Source organism: Meleagris gallopavo, chromosome 14 (assembly GCF_905368555.1).
Source record: "Meleagris gallopavo chromosome 14, MGAL_WU_HG_1.1, whole genome shotgun sequence".
Classification (NCBI taxonomy): Eukaryota; Metazoa; Chordata; class Aves; order Galliformes; family Phasianidae; genus Meleagris; species Meleagris gallopavo.
In genome coordinates this window covers 1,291,351-1,309,576 of record NC_139417.1, presented here as the reverse complement: position 1 = coordinate 1,309,576, position 18,226 = coordinate 1,291,351, and the positions used below count along the sequence as shown (strand labels likewise).

General features: G+C 42.7%; 1 protein-coding gene across 2 annotated transcripts in view; it reads right to left on the bottom strand.

The window, feature by feature from the left end:
- STIMATE (STIM activating enhancer) overlaps positions 1 to 18,226 on the bottom strand; it is a 30,216-nt gene that overhangs the window by 5,977 nt on the left and 6,013 nt on the right. The window contains exons 1-6 of one of the 2 annotated variants that reach the window (XM_031555491.2): positions 13,377 to 17,987; positions 11,852 to 11,900; positions 9,688 to 9,783; positions 6,448 to 6,569; positions 1,029 to 1,141; positions 69 to 146 (exon numbers count right to left, since the gene is read on the bottom strand). In XM_031555491.2, coding sequence (XP_031411351.2) covers positions 69 to 146; positions 1,029 to 1,141; positions 6,448 to 6,569; positions 9,688 to 9,783; positions 11,852 to 11,900; positions 13,377 to 13,398 — 480 coding nt within the window. In that variant the 5' untranslated portion in view covers positions 13,399 to 17,987. Of the gene's footprint in view, positions 1 to 68; positions 147 to 1,028; positions 1,142 to 6,447; positions 6,570 to 9,687; positions 9,784 to 11,851; positions 11,901 to 13,376; positions 17,988 to 18,226 lie in introns of those variants that run through there. The other variant, XM_085235659.1, reaches the window with a different exon arrangement.

Below are 18,226 nucleotides of genomic sequence, written 5' to 3'. Positions count from 1 at the left end.
ACATTTAACTAACAGATGGGAGAAAAATACAAGTAAACATCTCATTGAAGCATGCAAGTTATACTGACATTAACAAAGAAGGGAACTATCAACATGACGATAGCCAGCTCCAACTGGGGGTTCTCTATAGGATTCAATAAAGCTACCTGTGAAAAGAAAAGGATTAAATTCAGATCATGGAAGCATGGGCACACAACTGGATTAGTAAGTGCAACCACTGATGTACTAGCTAACTCTATATAAACAGTTCATGTGAACAAAAAAAAAAGAAAAGGAGAGTACTTAGGACAGCTTATAAATCACCATAGATGAGCGAGTGGGGCTGGCAAGAAACTTATCTCTGTCATTTTTGTTTACAGAAGCCTGAGGAGATGCTTTCAAATAATTTCGACCATTTAAGAGCTGCATGTTCCTTGGGAACATGTTTTTAAGTCTTATCTTAAGGAAATTTAAACAGACCAGGGCTATAGAAAACACATGGTAAGATAACTCAGTTCCCCAATTAGCCCACACCACATAAGAGGGACTAACTGGTTTTAGTGTGCTATAGCACCACACACATCACTCTCAGTGCTAAGTTACACAGATGCTATCAAAATGAATCCAGTCATCAGCAGCTAGCTTCCCTGAACCACTGCAAATTACCAACAGCCTACAGCTTACTTCTATGAAGAAGGCGATGCAAAGGAAATTTAAAATACAAAGAAAGGAAAATGAAGTACCTACAAATACGAGTTAAACAATTAGAAAAGGAGTGTTCAGACATCAGTAGATAGAATAAAATTTTATATATTGCAGTGTATATAGAAGAAAAACAAACTATGATAGGATATTTCTGGCAATTAATGTCAGAAAACCTAATCAAGGAACAGGAGCATACCAATCCTACAGAATTAAATGGCACTGAGTGTAGTCAGTCATGATGCTTGAGGATAAGTCAAACCAATAAACACTGGAACACCAGAAATCAGAATTTATGGCTTGCACCTGATTTTTTTTTGTCTGTAAGATGCAGTAAAAATACAAACCTCCTTCCACTGAGGTATCAGAAGCACTATAATGATGATGGTTTTCTCAAATGTCATAATCATTATGTACAGAGCACACTGACCCATCCAAGCACTGCACTGCAGTGGGTCACCTGCAAGAGAGAAGAAAAGATCAATACACACATATGGTTGGTTTTACCTCACAACAAACACTTTAGAAAAGCAATACGAGAAGAAGGGCAGTTATACCTTTGGAGTATTTTGGAGTGCCCTCTCCTACTTCCTTAGTGCTGTTCCTACCACCCCTGCCCCACTCCACCCCAATTTATCACACACAGGCAACCTTCCACATATCTTTCCTCTCTACAACGCTGGGTTTTGTAATTACCCAATGGTAATTACAGCAACAGGTGCAAACGCCACTATCAAAAACTTAAATGAATAAAATGTTAATCAGGATCACACTTCCATTTCAAACTGAAAGGGTTTGAGTATCTGCAGCACCCCAATAGGACGTGGCAGAGTGAAAACTTGAGCGCCCTGCTATCTGCCTGGACAAAAAGGATTGTACACAAACATCTGAACAGGAGAACTATTAGCAGATTTTATGGATGCAAGGAGAAGAAAAGAGAAAAGAGAGGAACGGTAGCGTTTCACTGGAAGCCAAAAGGAAACTTTGCTCGGGGAGGTTGTTGGCCTCTTACACTTTCCAACTGCCTTCTGACTTCAACTGCAGCTTAGATCTTGTCAGCCTGGGGATGAATAATGTGCAATGGAAATTCAGATGCCTTCGTGTATTTGTAATGCATAATGGATAGTTGCTACTTCCTTTTATGGAACATTTCTGAAAGGCTTTCAATGTTAATATGTGGTGATGATCTTGAGACTTAGGGGGGTTGGTCTCGATGATCTCTAGAGGTCCCTTCCAACCCCTACAATTCTGTGATTCTGTGATTAACTGTTTGCTGCTTAAAAAAAAAATAATAAATCAGACCACAGTCCAAAACAAGGGACATTTTCTAAGTAAGCTTTACAGTAAGAGGTGATGGATCAACACTCAGTAGTCCAAGACAAAAACAGTTAAACACTCAAGTTCTACAACTATGTACTGCAATTAAGGCTTCTTTTGTAAAGGGAAAAGAACAGTGATAAAATTTGAAGGCAGAAACATCACAAAGTCAGAAGTGAGCATCTGTCATTCTCCTGGGGATGGGAAAGCTGAGTTAAACTTGAAATTGCACACTCCACATTTTTGTTTGCATTCTCTAGTTTTCTTCACTAAGTAACAAATACAGAAAAATTTGATTTCTGGAGATCCTTTCAAACTGTAATTTTTAAATATAATTTAAAAAATTATGCAATTCAAGTGAAAAAGAAGTCTGTAGCAACATCATATCCAGGAAGTGTTCCAATAATATGTGGGACACTTGTACATTCAAAGATTCGGTACATAAACTCAAATCTCTGAGGGACTTGGCTGATTTAGTTGCCAAGCCTCCCTCAATGAAACTTGAAAAGTCGTGGTGGTCAGGTGAAGTCCTCAGCGACAGAAGAAAAGGCAACATCACACCCATTTTTAAGAAGGATAGAAAGGATGACCCTGGGAACTAGTGACCTGCCAGCCTCACCTCTGTGCCAGGCAAGATGATGGGGCAGATCCTCCTGGAAGCTATGCTAAGGCACATAGAAGAGAGGGAGGTAATACGGGACAACCAGCACGGCTTCACCACGGGCAGGTCCTGCTTGACCAACCTGGTTTGTACTGGGACCACTGCTCTTTAATATCTTCATCAGTGACACTGACAGTGGGATCAAGTACACACTCAGCAGGTTTGCAGATGACACCAAGCTTTGCTGTGCAGTCAGCATACCTGAGGGATGGGATGCCATCAGACAGACCTAGACAGGCTCAAGCAGCGAGCCCAGGTGAGCATCATGAGGTTCAAAAAAATTCAAGTACAAGGCCTTGCAGCTGGGTCATGACAATTCCACTATCAGTACAAGCTGGAGGATGTAAAGATAGATGCCAAAAAAGACTTGAGGGTACTGGTGGATGGCAGCTTGACATGAGCCAGCAGTGTGCCCTCACAGCCCGGAAAGCCAACCGTACTCTGGCTGTGTCTTCTGTTAAGTACCACTGCTCATTGCAGGAGAGTTGGACTAGATGACCTTCAAAGGTCCTTTCCAACTCAAAAGTTTTTCTGATTTTATGAAATTAGAAGTTTAAAGCTAATGTTGAAGCCATAAAGCCCTAATTTCATTTCCAAAATCTCTGACAGCCTCTCAAATTCTGATTTTATACCTGCTGAGTAAAACTTGCATGTTTAGAACACACTTGCTAACCAGCAGAAATCCTGTTACAAAAAAAAGAAAAAAAAGCACATTAAAGCACATTAAGATTGAAAGACTGACACTGAAAAAATTGGAAGCCTCAGCAGTGACAACTGTAGCCACATCTTGAGGCACTTTCTTTTAGAAGTGCCAACTTGAAGAATCTCTCCAAAACAACATTTAAAAGCTTTATAATGAGCATCTATGTACCCTGTAGGTAGGCTATGGGGAAATGTGTTAAGTTGCTCTGCAAGTCATAAGCAAAGGGCCAGGGGGAAAAGATGCAGCAGAAACAACTTCTGAGCTTCTCCATCTCAGAAGCAGAGACCACAGCCATCTATTTGCCAATAGAGCTCGTTATCAGTCAGGGCAATTTGGTCACCTGTTTTCTACTCCTAGCAGCTAAATCGACCTAGTACAAGAATGGAGGGGGAATGCAGGAAACTTTATTTTTGGTATAGATCACAGCTGCTTTTCTCCTCTTTACATACTCAAATATATTAACTGAGTCCACGCTTCTATTAAAATCCAGCCACTGATGTAATGAATCTGAAAATACAAAGCTGGAAATATGAAAACAAATCTAATAGATGCAAAAATTCTGACAACAAAGCCCTTGATGGAGCCCCATGCTAGTAGGTTCATACATTAGCATGCTGTACAAACAGCAACCATGTTGGCATCTTGGTATCCATTGTTTTCTTGAGGCATTTACACTTAAAAACTACCCTCCATATAAAGAGTGGCTTTTAAAACCAGCAAGACAACAGCTATTTTTATGACAGCTTCTCAAGTAATGAATCACCAGGGATCAAGTAATAGAGCTAAGATGGGAAATGAGCTCACAGTGAGAATGAGCTTGAGACAAATGATTATTTAGGCTCCAGAAACACAAACATCACCACTCAGTCAAAAGAAGAGACTTGCTCATTTGTGGGCTTTGTTTTTCCACGCTTGCAAACCAACTGAAAACACGCTCGTCTTCAAGCAGACCTTCTTTGGTACTTCAGATAAAACATCATAAATCCCAAACACGTCTCAGTGAGCAGACACCTCACCACTCATGGATGCATCCATGACATCCAACACATCCATATTTACCTCCAAAGGAGACTGCAGGTCTCCTGTCTTTACAACACCTCATTTATTCGTTTTTAAGGACCTTATGAAAAAGGAGACAAGAGTTTTCCCAGAGCCAAGGTGAAAAGTTTTAAACAAAATGGTAATGTGGGATTTGGTTTCAGAAATGACAGTGGTGCTTAACAGAAGAAAACAGCTTACCCTTTTTAGACAGTTCCTGACTTCTTGCATGAGGCCTGACCTTCCTGCCTTGCCACCACTAATAGCCTTCCATCTGTAACCCAGTTCTCTTTATACTAGAAGCATTTCCCATACAACTAATGAAAACAAAGATATACAACACACTTTTTATCAGTCCTTATCACAGTCTGTTTAATAAAAAACAAACAACACAGGCTAAGGCCAGGAACAGCATACTAATGAGCACATAACAGGGAATGTCACTAAGAAAAAGACTGGAAAGAAAAGCTAATTACAAAGGAATTACAGAACTTCCTACACCACTTACACTTTGTTAGATCTGCTACCTGAAAATGGCAGTGAAGAATCAGTCCCAGCCAACCTCAGCACAAGAAATATAGAAACCCAAGTCTGAGGACTTGTCTGCAGAAACTAGTGCCTTTTCTACACGCAGTGAATTCCCAGATGGTTTAGCTGTGGACCTAAGTTCCCAGAAGAGTCAGATGAGCATCAGTCCAGAAAAGAGTGGAAACATTTAGACAGTGGTACATGGGGAAAAAGAAGAAAATAAACAGAGTTGTGGCAGTGCAGATTTAAACAGCTTAAATGGTCATAAGCTGCAGCCTAAGAGATGCACATTCACCCTATGATTACCACGACACATTGTGGTACTGTTTCTCCCGAGATATAAGCTGGGCATACATCTATTCTAAACTTCTAACATTAAAAGCAAATAGCAATTAACGCTATTTGATTTAATTAAAAAAAAAAAAAATCCCAACTTTTTACAGTACTTGAACAAGGTCCTTATTTCTTTTTTATTGTTATCCACTCTGGATACTTTCTTAGGAAAACTTCCATCCCCAGCCAGCCAGGCTAAACAATCTGAAAAGTTCAGATTGAGCAGAATTGAATGTTGATGTCAAGAACGTGCTCCATGAAGTTTTTCTGCACCTGCAAATCCACAACTTCTGCAGGTCAGCAGATTGCAGTGACTATCAGAAGACAAAACCCACAGCTTCACATGAAAGTAATTTCACCACTCTGCCCTTTGGCCTATCAGAAAGACTTGTGCATTTTTCATCAGATACAAGCCCCGTGTGCAGGAATTCAAGTAAACCTTACATGAGAACAAGCACATTCTCTTCACAAAAATATGTGCTTGTTTGAAGAATGCTGGCAGGATGCTGAACCTGTATCTTTACACGATGGCATCTGGTGCAGTGAAAATTCCTATCTAGGAAGTGATAATTCTGGCTACCACTTATTTAAAAACATTTCATAGTACAGTTATCTTGCTGCTGTTTTCCATGAGATTAGCCAATACTAAGTAAAACAGTACTGCAAGTAAAAACAGAAATCCAAGCAGTTGTTCCAAAGTCACTAGCACTTACAGACTCATTAAATAGTGAGTAGTGATAGGACAAGGGGGATGGTGTTAAACTGAGACAGGGGAGGTTTACGTTGGACATCAGGAGGAAGTTTTTCCCCAAGAGGGTGGTGAGGCACTGGAACAGGTTGCCCAAGGAGGCTGTGGATGCTCCATCCCTGGAGGCATTCAAGGCCAGGCTGGATGTGGCTCTGGGCAGCCTGGGCTGCTGGTTGGCGACCTGCACACAGCAGGGGGTTGGAACTGGATGAGCACTGTGGTCCTTTTCAACCCAGGCCATTCTGTGATTCTATGATTCTATAACTTGTTAAAGACTTTGCACACCAAGGTACAGAACTTGCAAGAATGTAAGTGACAAGTGAAATATTACAACAGCCATTATGACAGCTGTGCTACGACTTAAACATCAGCTGTTAGCTGAAACATCCTGAAATTCTGTTTTGGAAAGTGTTTCAACGCAAAAAGAGAAACATTTACCATATTCACCAAAGCGCAGGGACTCCCACTGCTGCCATTCCACAATGATGCTGACTGCACGGACACCTGCATAGATTAACAGCATTCCTAATGTGGCATCTAACAAGAAGTTGATAAGGTACCTGAAAAGAAAAACATAAAGATTAAGCAAGGAGCAAGGGTTCGTTTTCCAGAAATTCAGTGTATTTTAAATCCTCACCTGATAAATCTGTATATTTATTGAGAAGTTGGAACACTTCAATTAATATTTACCCACTTCTGCAATTACCTAGCATAACACTTAAATAGTTTTATCAGAGTATCAAGATTCTGTTTCAGACCTTAGGCTTTAGCTTCAACTTACATTGCTGCCAGCGTTGGGTGTGGGTCTGTGTGTGCATGCAGTGCCTGCAGTCACTATCAAAGCCACATTTCAAATTACTGAGGGGTTCTGTGGAAATGATTTGCTTGAGCACTTTAGATCTTGTTAAAAGACGTTTGAAATTGAATCCAGAACAAACCTTCCCACAGAACAACTAAGTGCACTGGACACAAGACTGGTGCACTGCCAACTGCTTCAGGAGGAACTTCTGCAATCTTACCCACACTTTAAAAAGCTACAGAGATTGCTAAGGGTTTCAAATTAATTCTTAGGCCCATTCAATGGTGCAGCTGGACTTCTGAGTGCCTCGTGAGCCCGTGTGGTTTGTTTACTACTGCTCCATTTTGGCTGAACAAAACAGCAGCTGAGAAAAAGAGACAGCGAAGGTCATCCCTGCTGAAAGCCACACAGTGAATCCCTGTAACTGAGATGCTTATTTGGCAGTTCCCAATGCTAAAGTAAACTCTGGAGTCCATAGGTTCTTATCTGCAGTGATAAAAATAACAGATCAGAGCTGTGGCAGAGTCAAGTGCATGTGGACAAAACAACATTAGTAAGAGGAAAGCAAATACAGAACATGTGCATTCAAGGCAGTAAAGGAGGAGCTGTTCTGACCCTCAAAAATCCCATTCAAGCAGCAACTCAAGAGTAAAAACAATTAGACATGCCTTGCTTCAGCCAAGATGCATCTGTAAGCTTCTAAAAAAGAGCTATTCTCCAACAGTTGCACGTCAAATCATAGTTTGAATGAACTTTTGTATCTGACAAACACTAAAATCCACGCTGAGCATTTAGCAAACGAAGCCCAGCAACTGCAGGAATCCACAAGTCAGTCAGGGCCACCAGGGGCTGCTCTAAGCCCGCAGCAGAAGGCCCAGCACAGCTGGCAGAAGGCTCTCTAACCAGGCCTGCTGCCATCCCACTGCTGTGCTGCAGGCCAGATGTGCTCCAAGCCCACCCGTGGTACCCAGTGCTGAGGGACACTGTTGCTTGCTTTGTCTATTGAGAATCCTTCAAGCCACAAGGTACCTGTCCAGAGGTTTTTTAACAGGTGCTTCGTCAGCTTTCATCTCATCCTGCCTGAGTCGGAGCACTGCCGTACCAAGCTGACAAACACTAGCTTCCAGTCCTAATTCATTCCAAGCTCTGAATCACAGCGTTCTCTAAAACATTTTCTGGTTTTGTTCTGATAATAACCCGCAAACTAAAAGACAGAAAACTATCCTTGGTGAAGTTTGCTGAGTGAAATTACTATTATTTGAACTCACAGGCAGAAGTGCTGCTTCTACTCAGCTATTTTCACCCACTCATACCCTTAAGGTGTATTTCTGCCCAAGAAAGGAAGAGTGGCTCTGGCTGATGTAGCATACTGCATTTCAGACCACAGGTCCTGGGTCCTTGCCTAGGACACTGCACAGCTCCACACAGTTATCCTGAGAATGCTGAATGACACTTCTGCCTCCTGCCCTCCTGGCTTCTGTGTGCCACGTTCCGTTTACATGAACAGTGGAATTTGAAGATGAAGTTACATAGACTATACAGACACATGCCAAAGACCTTTTGTTTTGGAACCTCAGCAGCCAACACAGAGTTGTTCTTAGATTTTAAGATGCTTTAATGAAATACTAGGCTTTATCTTTAAACAGTGATGATTCTGGACATGTTATCATTAGCTTACTTAAACACGTACATGAAAATGGAACAAAAGCAATTTGCACCTGTCACTTTTATAAATCATCGGGAAATTAAGTCAGTAAGGAAGAGGAATCCAACAGTGATGCCTGGTATTACTGAAACTCTCATCATTATATCTTAACCTCTACAGTTACTGTGTTAAAACAACGCATTTTCCCTACCAAAATGCTGTGGTGGGAGGAGAAAAGCAGTGTTTTACCAGCAGATTTATTGCATGCAGAAACAGAAGAAACTAAGGAGAAATAAAGAGAAATCTTTAGTCTTATGAAACACCACAAACATGTTCCTTGAGTCACTTAACTTCTTTGGTTACCAAAGGGCAACAGTGAGCAGCTGCCATCATCAAAGTAACTGCCTTTGGTTCCAGGGAGCAAATGAGTAGGCTTTTGCAAGTAATTTCCCAGCTTCTATTAGCAGAAATGTGTAGGCTTCTTTGAGCATGTGCCCCGTCAAGAACAAACCCAAACAATCATCATCTGCTTCAGTAGCTCCTGTGAAGAGCCTGACAGGGTCTTAGTCACAGATTCTTCAAGTTGAATACAGCACAGTGAAATGCTTATCTATTTAGTCACACTGCTCCTAGTGTGAGACTGCAATATTAACTTCTGTACTAACTGCCTGGGCATCAGGCAAGACTTCCTGCTTTTAACAGTGAAAATTATATTGCAGTAGAGGATGTAGGTTTTTGAAGGACATACAGGTGTGAAAGATTTTTGATTATTATCCCTGTAAGCAACCTGACTTTATATTAACACCTTGCTGCAGAGAATGGTGAAGCTGGAGGTGAGCATACACAACTTCATGTCCTCTGGTCCTTAATATCTCCTATCTCCTTTAGCAAACAGCCTCGTACTACAATGTGCACCCTAAGTCCTCATTAAGAAACTGCAGGAGGAGAAGTAACAGTTTATCCTCAGTCTAAAGCATTCACACAGACCAGAAAAAAAACCCAAGCAAGCAAGCAAGCAACCAACAACAACAAGAACAAAAACCAGACCACTTTCCTAGGTCCTGCCAGCCTGACACTAACAGAGCAAATTTTGGATCCTAAATTAACTAAGCTTAAAACAAAGGTCTTTGAAAGCGACTGACTTCTTGCACGAAATTTGCATTAGCGTCCAAGTACAACAAACTCAACAGCAGAAACTTCATATTCATCAATGGTTCAAAAATTAATCACTCACAGTGAACAAGGGTCTTCTTCAGTAAGGTCTGATAAGTAGACGTTTGCGAAGTGGATGAACAACATCCCTATGGCTTGCTTGGAAGTATCTAAAAACCTGCATAGAATAAAAAAACAGCTATTAAGAAACATGCAACTGTTTACCACACAGTAGGACACAGCAAATTTATACTGAAATTCCAACCCAATTATTCATTTTTCATAAAATAACAACTCTAAAAGGTAATATGCCAAGGTAATTAACTCACTTAGCAATGTTCCACTTTAAGTTCAACCCTTTGGAATATTCTTCCTTGAACCTTGCTGACAATAAATCAAATCATACCAACTCGAGGCCTTACTGTAATTTGAAGACTGCGGAGCTCCTCCTGGTATCATATGCATCATCTACAAGCTAATCTTCACTAAACCTGGCTCAGCCTTTAGTAACCTTCCGTACACAACGAGTATCCCAGGCTCACAAGACATTTCAGCTCCTTTACAGTTTTGTATACTTGGCAAGTTTTTGGGAGGGGCAGAGGGAAAATTGTCTTGTATAGGTGGACAATTTAATAGCTAATTTCTTTATCTGGTGCATTTTGCTAAGATGCCTTTGTGGGTGTTTTTCACCTGAAAGCATGAAGAAGCCTCAATGAATTTCAGCTAAAGCACAACAGCTCACTTGAAGAGGAGCAATAGCCTTGAAACCACTACCTCCACAGCAGAAGACAAAGATGGAAAGTAAATAGTTTACTACTCATTGGGAAAACATTAAAAAACACTTAGGTACAGATTCAATATTGATTTTGGTCCCTTATCATTCTTTTATTATCTATTTATTGTTATTATTACAACTTCCCAACATTATTTTTAAGCATTGGAATCACATCACATGTATTACATTGACAAGAGTGTGTTCTTTATACAGCTCAACACTCATTTGGCCTGTTGTTTTTATGCCTTAAAAACAAACAAACAAACAAAGCACCCAACCAAATAGTCCCAAACACTTTATGCCTGAATTTGTCTGCCAGTTTGGTATTAAAACTTCGTTCTTCCAAATGCGTTGTGCAGCACAGTGCTGGGATGAGGCAGGAGGCCAGCACGTTACTTATCTAATCACTACAGCATATGATAAATAACGACACTCAAGTCCCAGAACTAGATTATTGGCTTAAAAATTGAAAACAGCCAGACTGAATTTCAGACTGAGGTAGGCTGTAAACAAAGAATTGGTATTTACTTTTTCCATAAAATAAACATCAGGATTAATTACGAACAGCAGTGTTCTTTCAGATGAATTTCAGCCATTGGAAACAAGCCCAAAGCTAGCACTTCTGTAGGTTCCAAAACCTGGAACAACAGCATAACTTTTACATCTGTCTCAAAACAAGTATGGGTAATGCTGGCATCACTAGAAGAAAACAATATTTTAACAGTAATAAAAACAAATTTTTATACTATGTATTGCTCTATAATTTCATAAGGTATTATCTTTCACCATCATGTTTTCTATCTTACAAAAAACAGGATACGGAATATGAAGCTTTGTTGAAGTTAAGAGCTTGTGCAAGTTTGTGGATGTTAAGATGCGTCGTCATTGCAGTCTGGCAGTATGTGAAGGGAACTTTTAAGCAGGAAGGGAATCAACTTATTACAGTTTGATAGTGATAGAATAAGGGGGAATGGCTTTAAACCAAAGGAGGGAAGACTGAGGTGAGATGTGAGGAGGAAATTCTTTAGTCAGAGTGCTGGCAGTGCTGCCCAGAGCTGTGGGTGCCATTCCTGGAGGTGCCCCAGGCCATGGAAGGGCCCTGGGCAGCCTGAGCCCTGGGACAGCCAGCCCATGGCAGGGGTAAGCTCGACGATCTGTAAGGCTCCCTCCAATCTAAGCCATTCTATGACCTTAGGGCAGTTCTAGATTCTATCTTCAGGAGAAGGTGCAACTTAAAGCTAAATGTCTAAAGGTATCTTTGTGGTGATATCTGGAAGCATACCTGGAAGGGAAATACCCAAAGGAATACAACATTTTACTGACCAATGTATTTCAGTAATTGTTTTGTTCATCACATTCTTGCATCACCTTATTTTTCTTTTTAAATTATTATCATACGCAAACAATCATTCTCTCAATACATAAAACACCCAAGAAGCCACACTGAAGGATGAACCCTGCAGCCACGTACCATATCCTCCAAGGACGTCTTTCATGCTTTGGTTCTCTTAATCGCTTTACTACAAAAGAAGAAAAACAATTGGAGATAATCAGCAACTGCAACCATGAGACATACTGAGAAGTAAAAGCAGATCTCCTTGCAGAAGCATTATACTCTTCAATAAATCAGAAGATTATTATCGAAGAGTTGAACCCAGCGGCATTTCACTTTACCCAACCCCGAAGATGGATTTTAAAAGAAACCCCATCCCTCCTATCTCCCACCAACCAACGGCCTGGCTGCCAGCATCCCCACACACAGCAACCACCCACTGCCTGACTACCATTGCCACAGCTGCATCCTTTATGACCAGGCAACCATAACATTTAATTTCCATAGTAAAGCAGGTTCCAAATATTAGAAAAAGCAGTTTCTTTCACTCTTTGGAGTCCAAAAGCCAAATAGGAAAGCATGGCTTGCAATGTAGGGGCAAACTATAACATCAGAAAGAGATCAAAAGGATGAATAACAAGACAAACATATTATCTGACAAAGCTTATTTATTTTCTGGATGACAAATTAGACTTTGGTTTGCAAACTGAATTCCAAACGAGGACGGATTTTAAAATCAGATACTGCTTTCACAAGAAGGTTTGATAGCCTACAAACAAACAAATAAAACACAAACAGACAAAAAAAGCACCACCACCAAAAAAAAACCAACCAGTATTAAAATAGATGTCAACTACACAAAGGTAAAAAGCCACAGATAAGTGTGGCTGTTTCAATACTGATGCTGCCACCACACAAGCTGGTGTGTCCCCATGAGCCCAGGGGAGCAGAAGCCCAAAGCACGATGGAGAACATGAACTATGGGCTCAGAGGGACAGGGCTGACATCCATCCCTGGGGGCACCTCTGGGATGCAACATCCCATCCTAGTGGAACACAGCATGGGATGCAGGGGGGAGCATTCTGTGATTGCACAGGATTTGGAGGAGAGGATGGGAGGGATCAAAGTGACTTGCAGAACGAGTTGGAGGAAATAGATAAGGGATAAAAACAGCCTACACAAACAGCAGCTGATCCATAGCCCTGCACTGCCTCCTGCACACAACCTGTCCGAGCTTATTGAACTCCGCTTCTAACTCTCTTTCTGGGTGAGAAAACCATTTTTCCCCCACTGGGTGGGAGCTGGAGCAGGGAACCACCGCAGCCTCTGCTGCCCCATCCCAGTGCCCCACAGGCCAGCTGCTGCTCCAGCTGCACGCTGCTCACTCATCTGGCACGTGTCAGCAGCACACCGAAGTACCAGGCAATGGAAACCTTTCCACAAAGAATGGGTCCACTTCCCTCTACTGCCCAAAGCACAGAACCAGAGCACCAGAGGTTCAATGTGCCCTGCCAGAGCCAACGCCAACCCCGAACAATAATTATCCATGCTGTTATTTCAGAAGTAGTCTCCTAAAAAAATGTGGTCATTGGAAATTAAAAAGTGGCAAGAGGAAAAGATTGCAAACGTACACCAAAGAAAAAGTTGTAACAGCAATACTCACCGTGGGTCTCCATGAGCAGCATGCCATAAATACACAGCTTCTGCTACACCACGAGCAGCACCCAGATGACTCAACCAGTTCACAGCTTACAGCAAGCACTCCCCGGTCACACCAGGAGCTGATAATACCTTCATTTTTGCAAAATGGGGCAGTGCACAGCTGTTGGTTGGCCCCCACCTGCCCCAAACAGCCATGCAGTGGGTGCTCAGCCCAGCAGTGCCAGGCACACAGCGCAACTCACTGCTGCTCTGAGAGCTCAGCAGATGAAGAGTAATTAGCTGGGAGCGTTCAGAATTTCACAGTCAATTATAAATGAAGAAAGAAGTGCTGGTAGTTTATACATCTGATGCCAGACTTTTTCAGGAAAGGAAATAAAAGCAGTTCTGCCAACAAGCACGGGAGCTGCCAGATGGGCAGATAACAGACAAGACAGCACGGAAGGCAGAGCGTTCAGTGATGCAAGCTCATTAGTTGTCTCCTGTTTCATGAAGTTGCTAGCAATAATGCAGGACAGATTTCACTTATTTTAAACTCTATTTTGGAAGGCTGTCAGAACCTCTGCTCTGCTTGTCACTACCAATGTTTTTTCCACAACAGTAGGAACTGTGTCTGTTACAAATAAACACCACTAATTCCTCAAAATCCTGTGAAGAGAAACAACGTGCTGCTCCACAGAAGGACAGCCACTGCTGAGTGGTGTCCCTGTGGTTATCTCATGTTTGAACCTCCCTTCTTCACTCACTAAAGCAAAGCTTTTAAGAGACTGCAGCTGAAGTTTCACTCGAGCCCCCCATTACCTCCTTGGCAGCAAAGGAATAAGAAATTACAGGTTTCCCCAGATCAACCTTGCAACACACGTCACGCCTAATGGGAATGAGCTGAAGCAATGTCTTACAAAAGGGAAACAAGCCTGTAAGCTACACGCATGGCTAAAAGCTTCTGTGACACTGAAGAGTTCAGTATCTCCTTCCATTCAGAGTTTTTTAAAAAAGAACATCATTTTTCACTTGTTTGTTTTAAAGGGAGGTAAAAAACACATGGCTTTGTTAGCATGAAAGACTGAAAGCAGCAGTGCTTTTGCCATGCTGCTCATTTCTCCAGACAAAACAGAGCACTGTGTGCCCAGTGATTCACTTTTCACCCCTCTGTTAATTCATAGACTCACTGAATGGCCTGGGTTGTAAGGGACCTCGAGGATCATCAAGCTCCAACTCCCTGCCACATGCAGGGATGCCAACCTCCATATCTCATACTATACTACACTGTCCATCCAACCTGGCCTTGAACACCTCCAGGGATGGACGGGGCATCCACAGCCTCTCTGGGCAGCTGTTCCAGCACCTCACCGCTCTCATAGGAAAGAATTTCCCCCTGACACCCAGCCCAAATCTTCCCTCCTTCAACTTCAAACCATTTCCCCTTGTCCTGCCATTATCAACCCTTTCAAAGAGTTGACTCCCCTCCTGTCTGTAGGCTCCCTTTAGGTACTGAAAGGCTGCACTGAGGTCACCCCGCAGCCTTCTCTTCTCCAGGCTGAACAAGCCCAGCTCCCTCAGCCTGTCTTTGTAGTGGAGGTGCTGCAGCCCCCTGCTCATCTCTGTGGCTCCTCTGGACCCTCTCCAACAGCTCCCTGTCTTTCTTGTACTGGGGGCTCCAGACCTGGACACAGGACTGCAGATGGGGCCTCACAAGAGCAGAGCAGAGGAGGACGATCACCTCCCTGTCCCTGCTGGCCACCCCTCTGCTGATGGAGCCCAGGATCCCATTTGCTTTCCGAGCTGCAAGAGCACACTGCTGGCTCGTGTTCAGCTTTTCATCCACCAGGACCTAAAGGTCCTTCTCTGCAGGGCTGCTCTCAAGAGTTCCAGTCTGTATGGATGCCTGGGATTCGTCCAGCCCACGTGCAAAACCTCGCACTTTGCTGTGTTGAACCTCCTTCTCTTCCTGTGCCTCATTACCTGAAAATGTGATGCCCAAATGCCTGCCCCTTGAGAGCCTACTGCTCGCTGCCCTGCAGAAGAACCCTACCTCCCTCCTGCTCACACTTTGCTTGCCTGCCTGGGCCCAGCCACTGGTTTCCAGCTGGGACACAGGACACCCCAGGAGCAGTTATTTTTTCACATGAAAGAAATACACCAGTGAACCCATACTGCTACCCGAGCTTTGGAATAGAACAGTTTAGTCCTCTCCAGGACGCGCAGCCAATGCATTACCTGAGGGTGGTGACTTCTCCCTCGCTAACACTTTTTCAAGCTGAAGGAACGCTCCTCGAGCAGCAGGCATGTGACAGGCAGCCTGCATCAGAGGTGAGCCTGCTCCATGCATCCTGCTGGCACGAGCTGTGCTGATGGGGCTGCCAGTGTGGGGAACCGATGTCAGAGCACAGCTCCCAACCCAGACACCATGCCAACAGGTGCTGTTTATTTTATTTTTTCCCTTTTTCTTTTCCCTTCTCTTTCTCCTAGTTTTTTTTTTTTTTTTTTTTTTTTTTTTTTTTAAGGCAAAGCTTTCCTGTCAGACATCCAACCCACTTAGCAACGATTCAGACACAAGCTCGTGCTCTCAGTTACTGGCCTGTTTGCCAGGCGGCATTCTAGAGGTCAAAACCTATGTGCAAACTGTGCTATGCAAACAAGAGGACTCAACCCCTTGACTCCTGGAAGAAACGTCAAAGGTACAGCAATGATAAAGCATTGCAAGCAAAAGTTAAGCAGCACAGATCCATATTACTGTGCACTAAGCACCAATTTATGACACAGCACCATTTTCACCTACTGCTCAATAACAGATAAAGCTTTCCTGACATCACTAGTACAACAGGTATAACTGAACTTTAAGGCGTTCACTCCAGTTGTTTTAAGTCAGCAGCAGAACCCACAGTACTGCAGAAGAATGGAACAAATGCAGCCATCAGAGAGCTCATCAGCCAGGCCTGCAGCTGGAACAACCTTAAAAGCAGAAACCAACTCCCAAATGTACCTTCAGACAAATGCAAAAAGCACATGAAGCTGTTCGTCTTAGTAGAAAACGTTGAGCACAGCAAAGGGAGGCTAAGGGTGGATTCACCCTGTCTATTTAACGGCCACTGAAGTCCTATGTAGCTCTTGCTAACCAGATTTATTCTTATGCTGAAGGCACAACAGGAGCACCGCATTGCAAAAACGAGACTCATTTCACATAACATCAACCAAAAATAAATGCAAAAAGATACACAACCAACTTTCACAACAACTCTCTTCACAAAAACAAACATAACGAATGGAAAGCTGATGGCCAACTGCCACGTGGTACTTGCCACGTGCACTTCAACACAGCGTCTCTACCAACAAGGTCTTTAATCAGTGCAGATGAAAACGGCAGTAATTTCCATCTGCAGGAGCACTGCTCTTAATGATACAGCTTTGTACCTCCTGGCACTTGTGCAGCTTTCATAAAAGCCTCACGACACTCAAACCTAACACTCGCACCATAAAACACACTGCTGTAAGAAAGCTCCAGCTTTTAGCATCAGATGAATGAGGTAATTTTTAAGTTCAATTTTAAAGCTGTCTAGACTACTTCATTCTCTATCATTACAATTACCTCCCAAAGAAAGCATTCAAATCCTATGCAGATAAACTAAAATATGCTGCCAGACACACCATCACCCTCAAGACAAGAAAGGTATGCTGAAATGAGATTTTATGATATTTAATAGCCGATATTTTCCAGCATCAGTAAGAAATTAAGAGCAATAATTCTAAAGGAAATAAAAATTTCTGAGAATAACATCTTAAAAAAAATGACTGCAGGCAGAATACATACGCTGTACGTTGTGAGTAGCTGTTTTAAAGTCTTTTTTGGCCCATGGAAAGATCTGTACTTTTGACAGTGGAAGAAAATGACAGAAACAACAACAAAAAGCAAGCAAAGGCTGTGCGGGTGAGTGCTTGAGGTGATGTGCTGGCCTGCTTTGGAGCTGCCAAAGACTGATGGGACCAACACTATAAGCAGTGCTTGGCCAGACTTTGGCCATTTTACCAGTTATCAGTTCTCTAAAGCAGATTACCTTTGAAACCCCTAAAAACTTAGGAACTCCTCTCCCTGGTTCACATCCCAACCCCAGGTCCTAGCCACTTACACCATCTGCCTTCACTCAGTGTAAGTGTGCTGTGGTAGAGAAAAGGGACATGATAATAACTATGACAAACAAACAAACAAACAAATAAATGCATACAAGTGACACACAAACAATTGCTCGCTATCCTCCAACCAATGCCCAGCTAGCCCCTGAGCAGTGGAAGAGAGCAAGATGAACTCCCACCCCCTACAAATCTCCTTCCACGTGATGTCACACAGTATGGAATATTCCTTTGGCCAGTTCCAGTCCTAATTCTCTTCCCTCCCTGCTACTTGGGCCCATTGTGCTGATGTCCTTGGCTCTATAAACTATAGAGCAGCAACTATAAACATCAGTGTTACCAACATTGTTTTTCTCCTAGAACCAAACCATAGCATCAAACCTGGCACTCTGAAGAAACCAATTCCATCCCAGCTGAAACCAGGACAAAGCGGAAGACGACACACCTCTGAGGCACAGCACGGGCACCAGCTCCCAAAAAATATGAGTATAAACACAAACTGTGATGCTGTGCAACACGTAACTCAGAACTGGTGGTAGGAACACTTCGGCACCCTGAGCAGCAGTGGGTACAAGCCGAGTTACTCCTGACTGAAGCACCATCCCACTTCCACCCACAAAGGCAGAGCAGTGCAAGCTCCAGGCCCGTGCTCAGCCTGCCAGGATGTTCTGCATTCTGTAGGGTGCACTTTTGGCTGTGATCACAAAGCCTTCGAGTGGGACTGTGCTG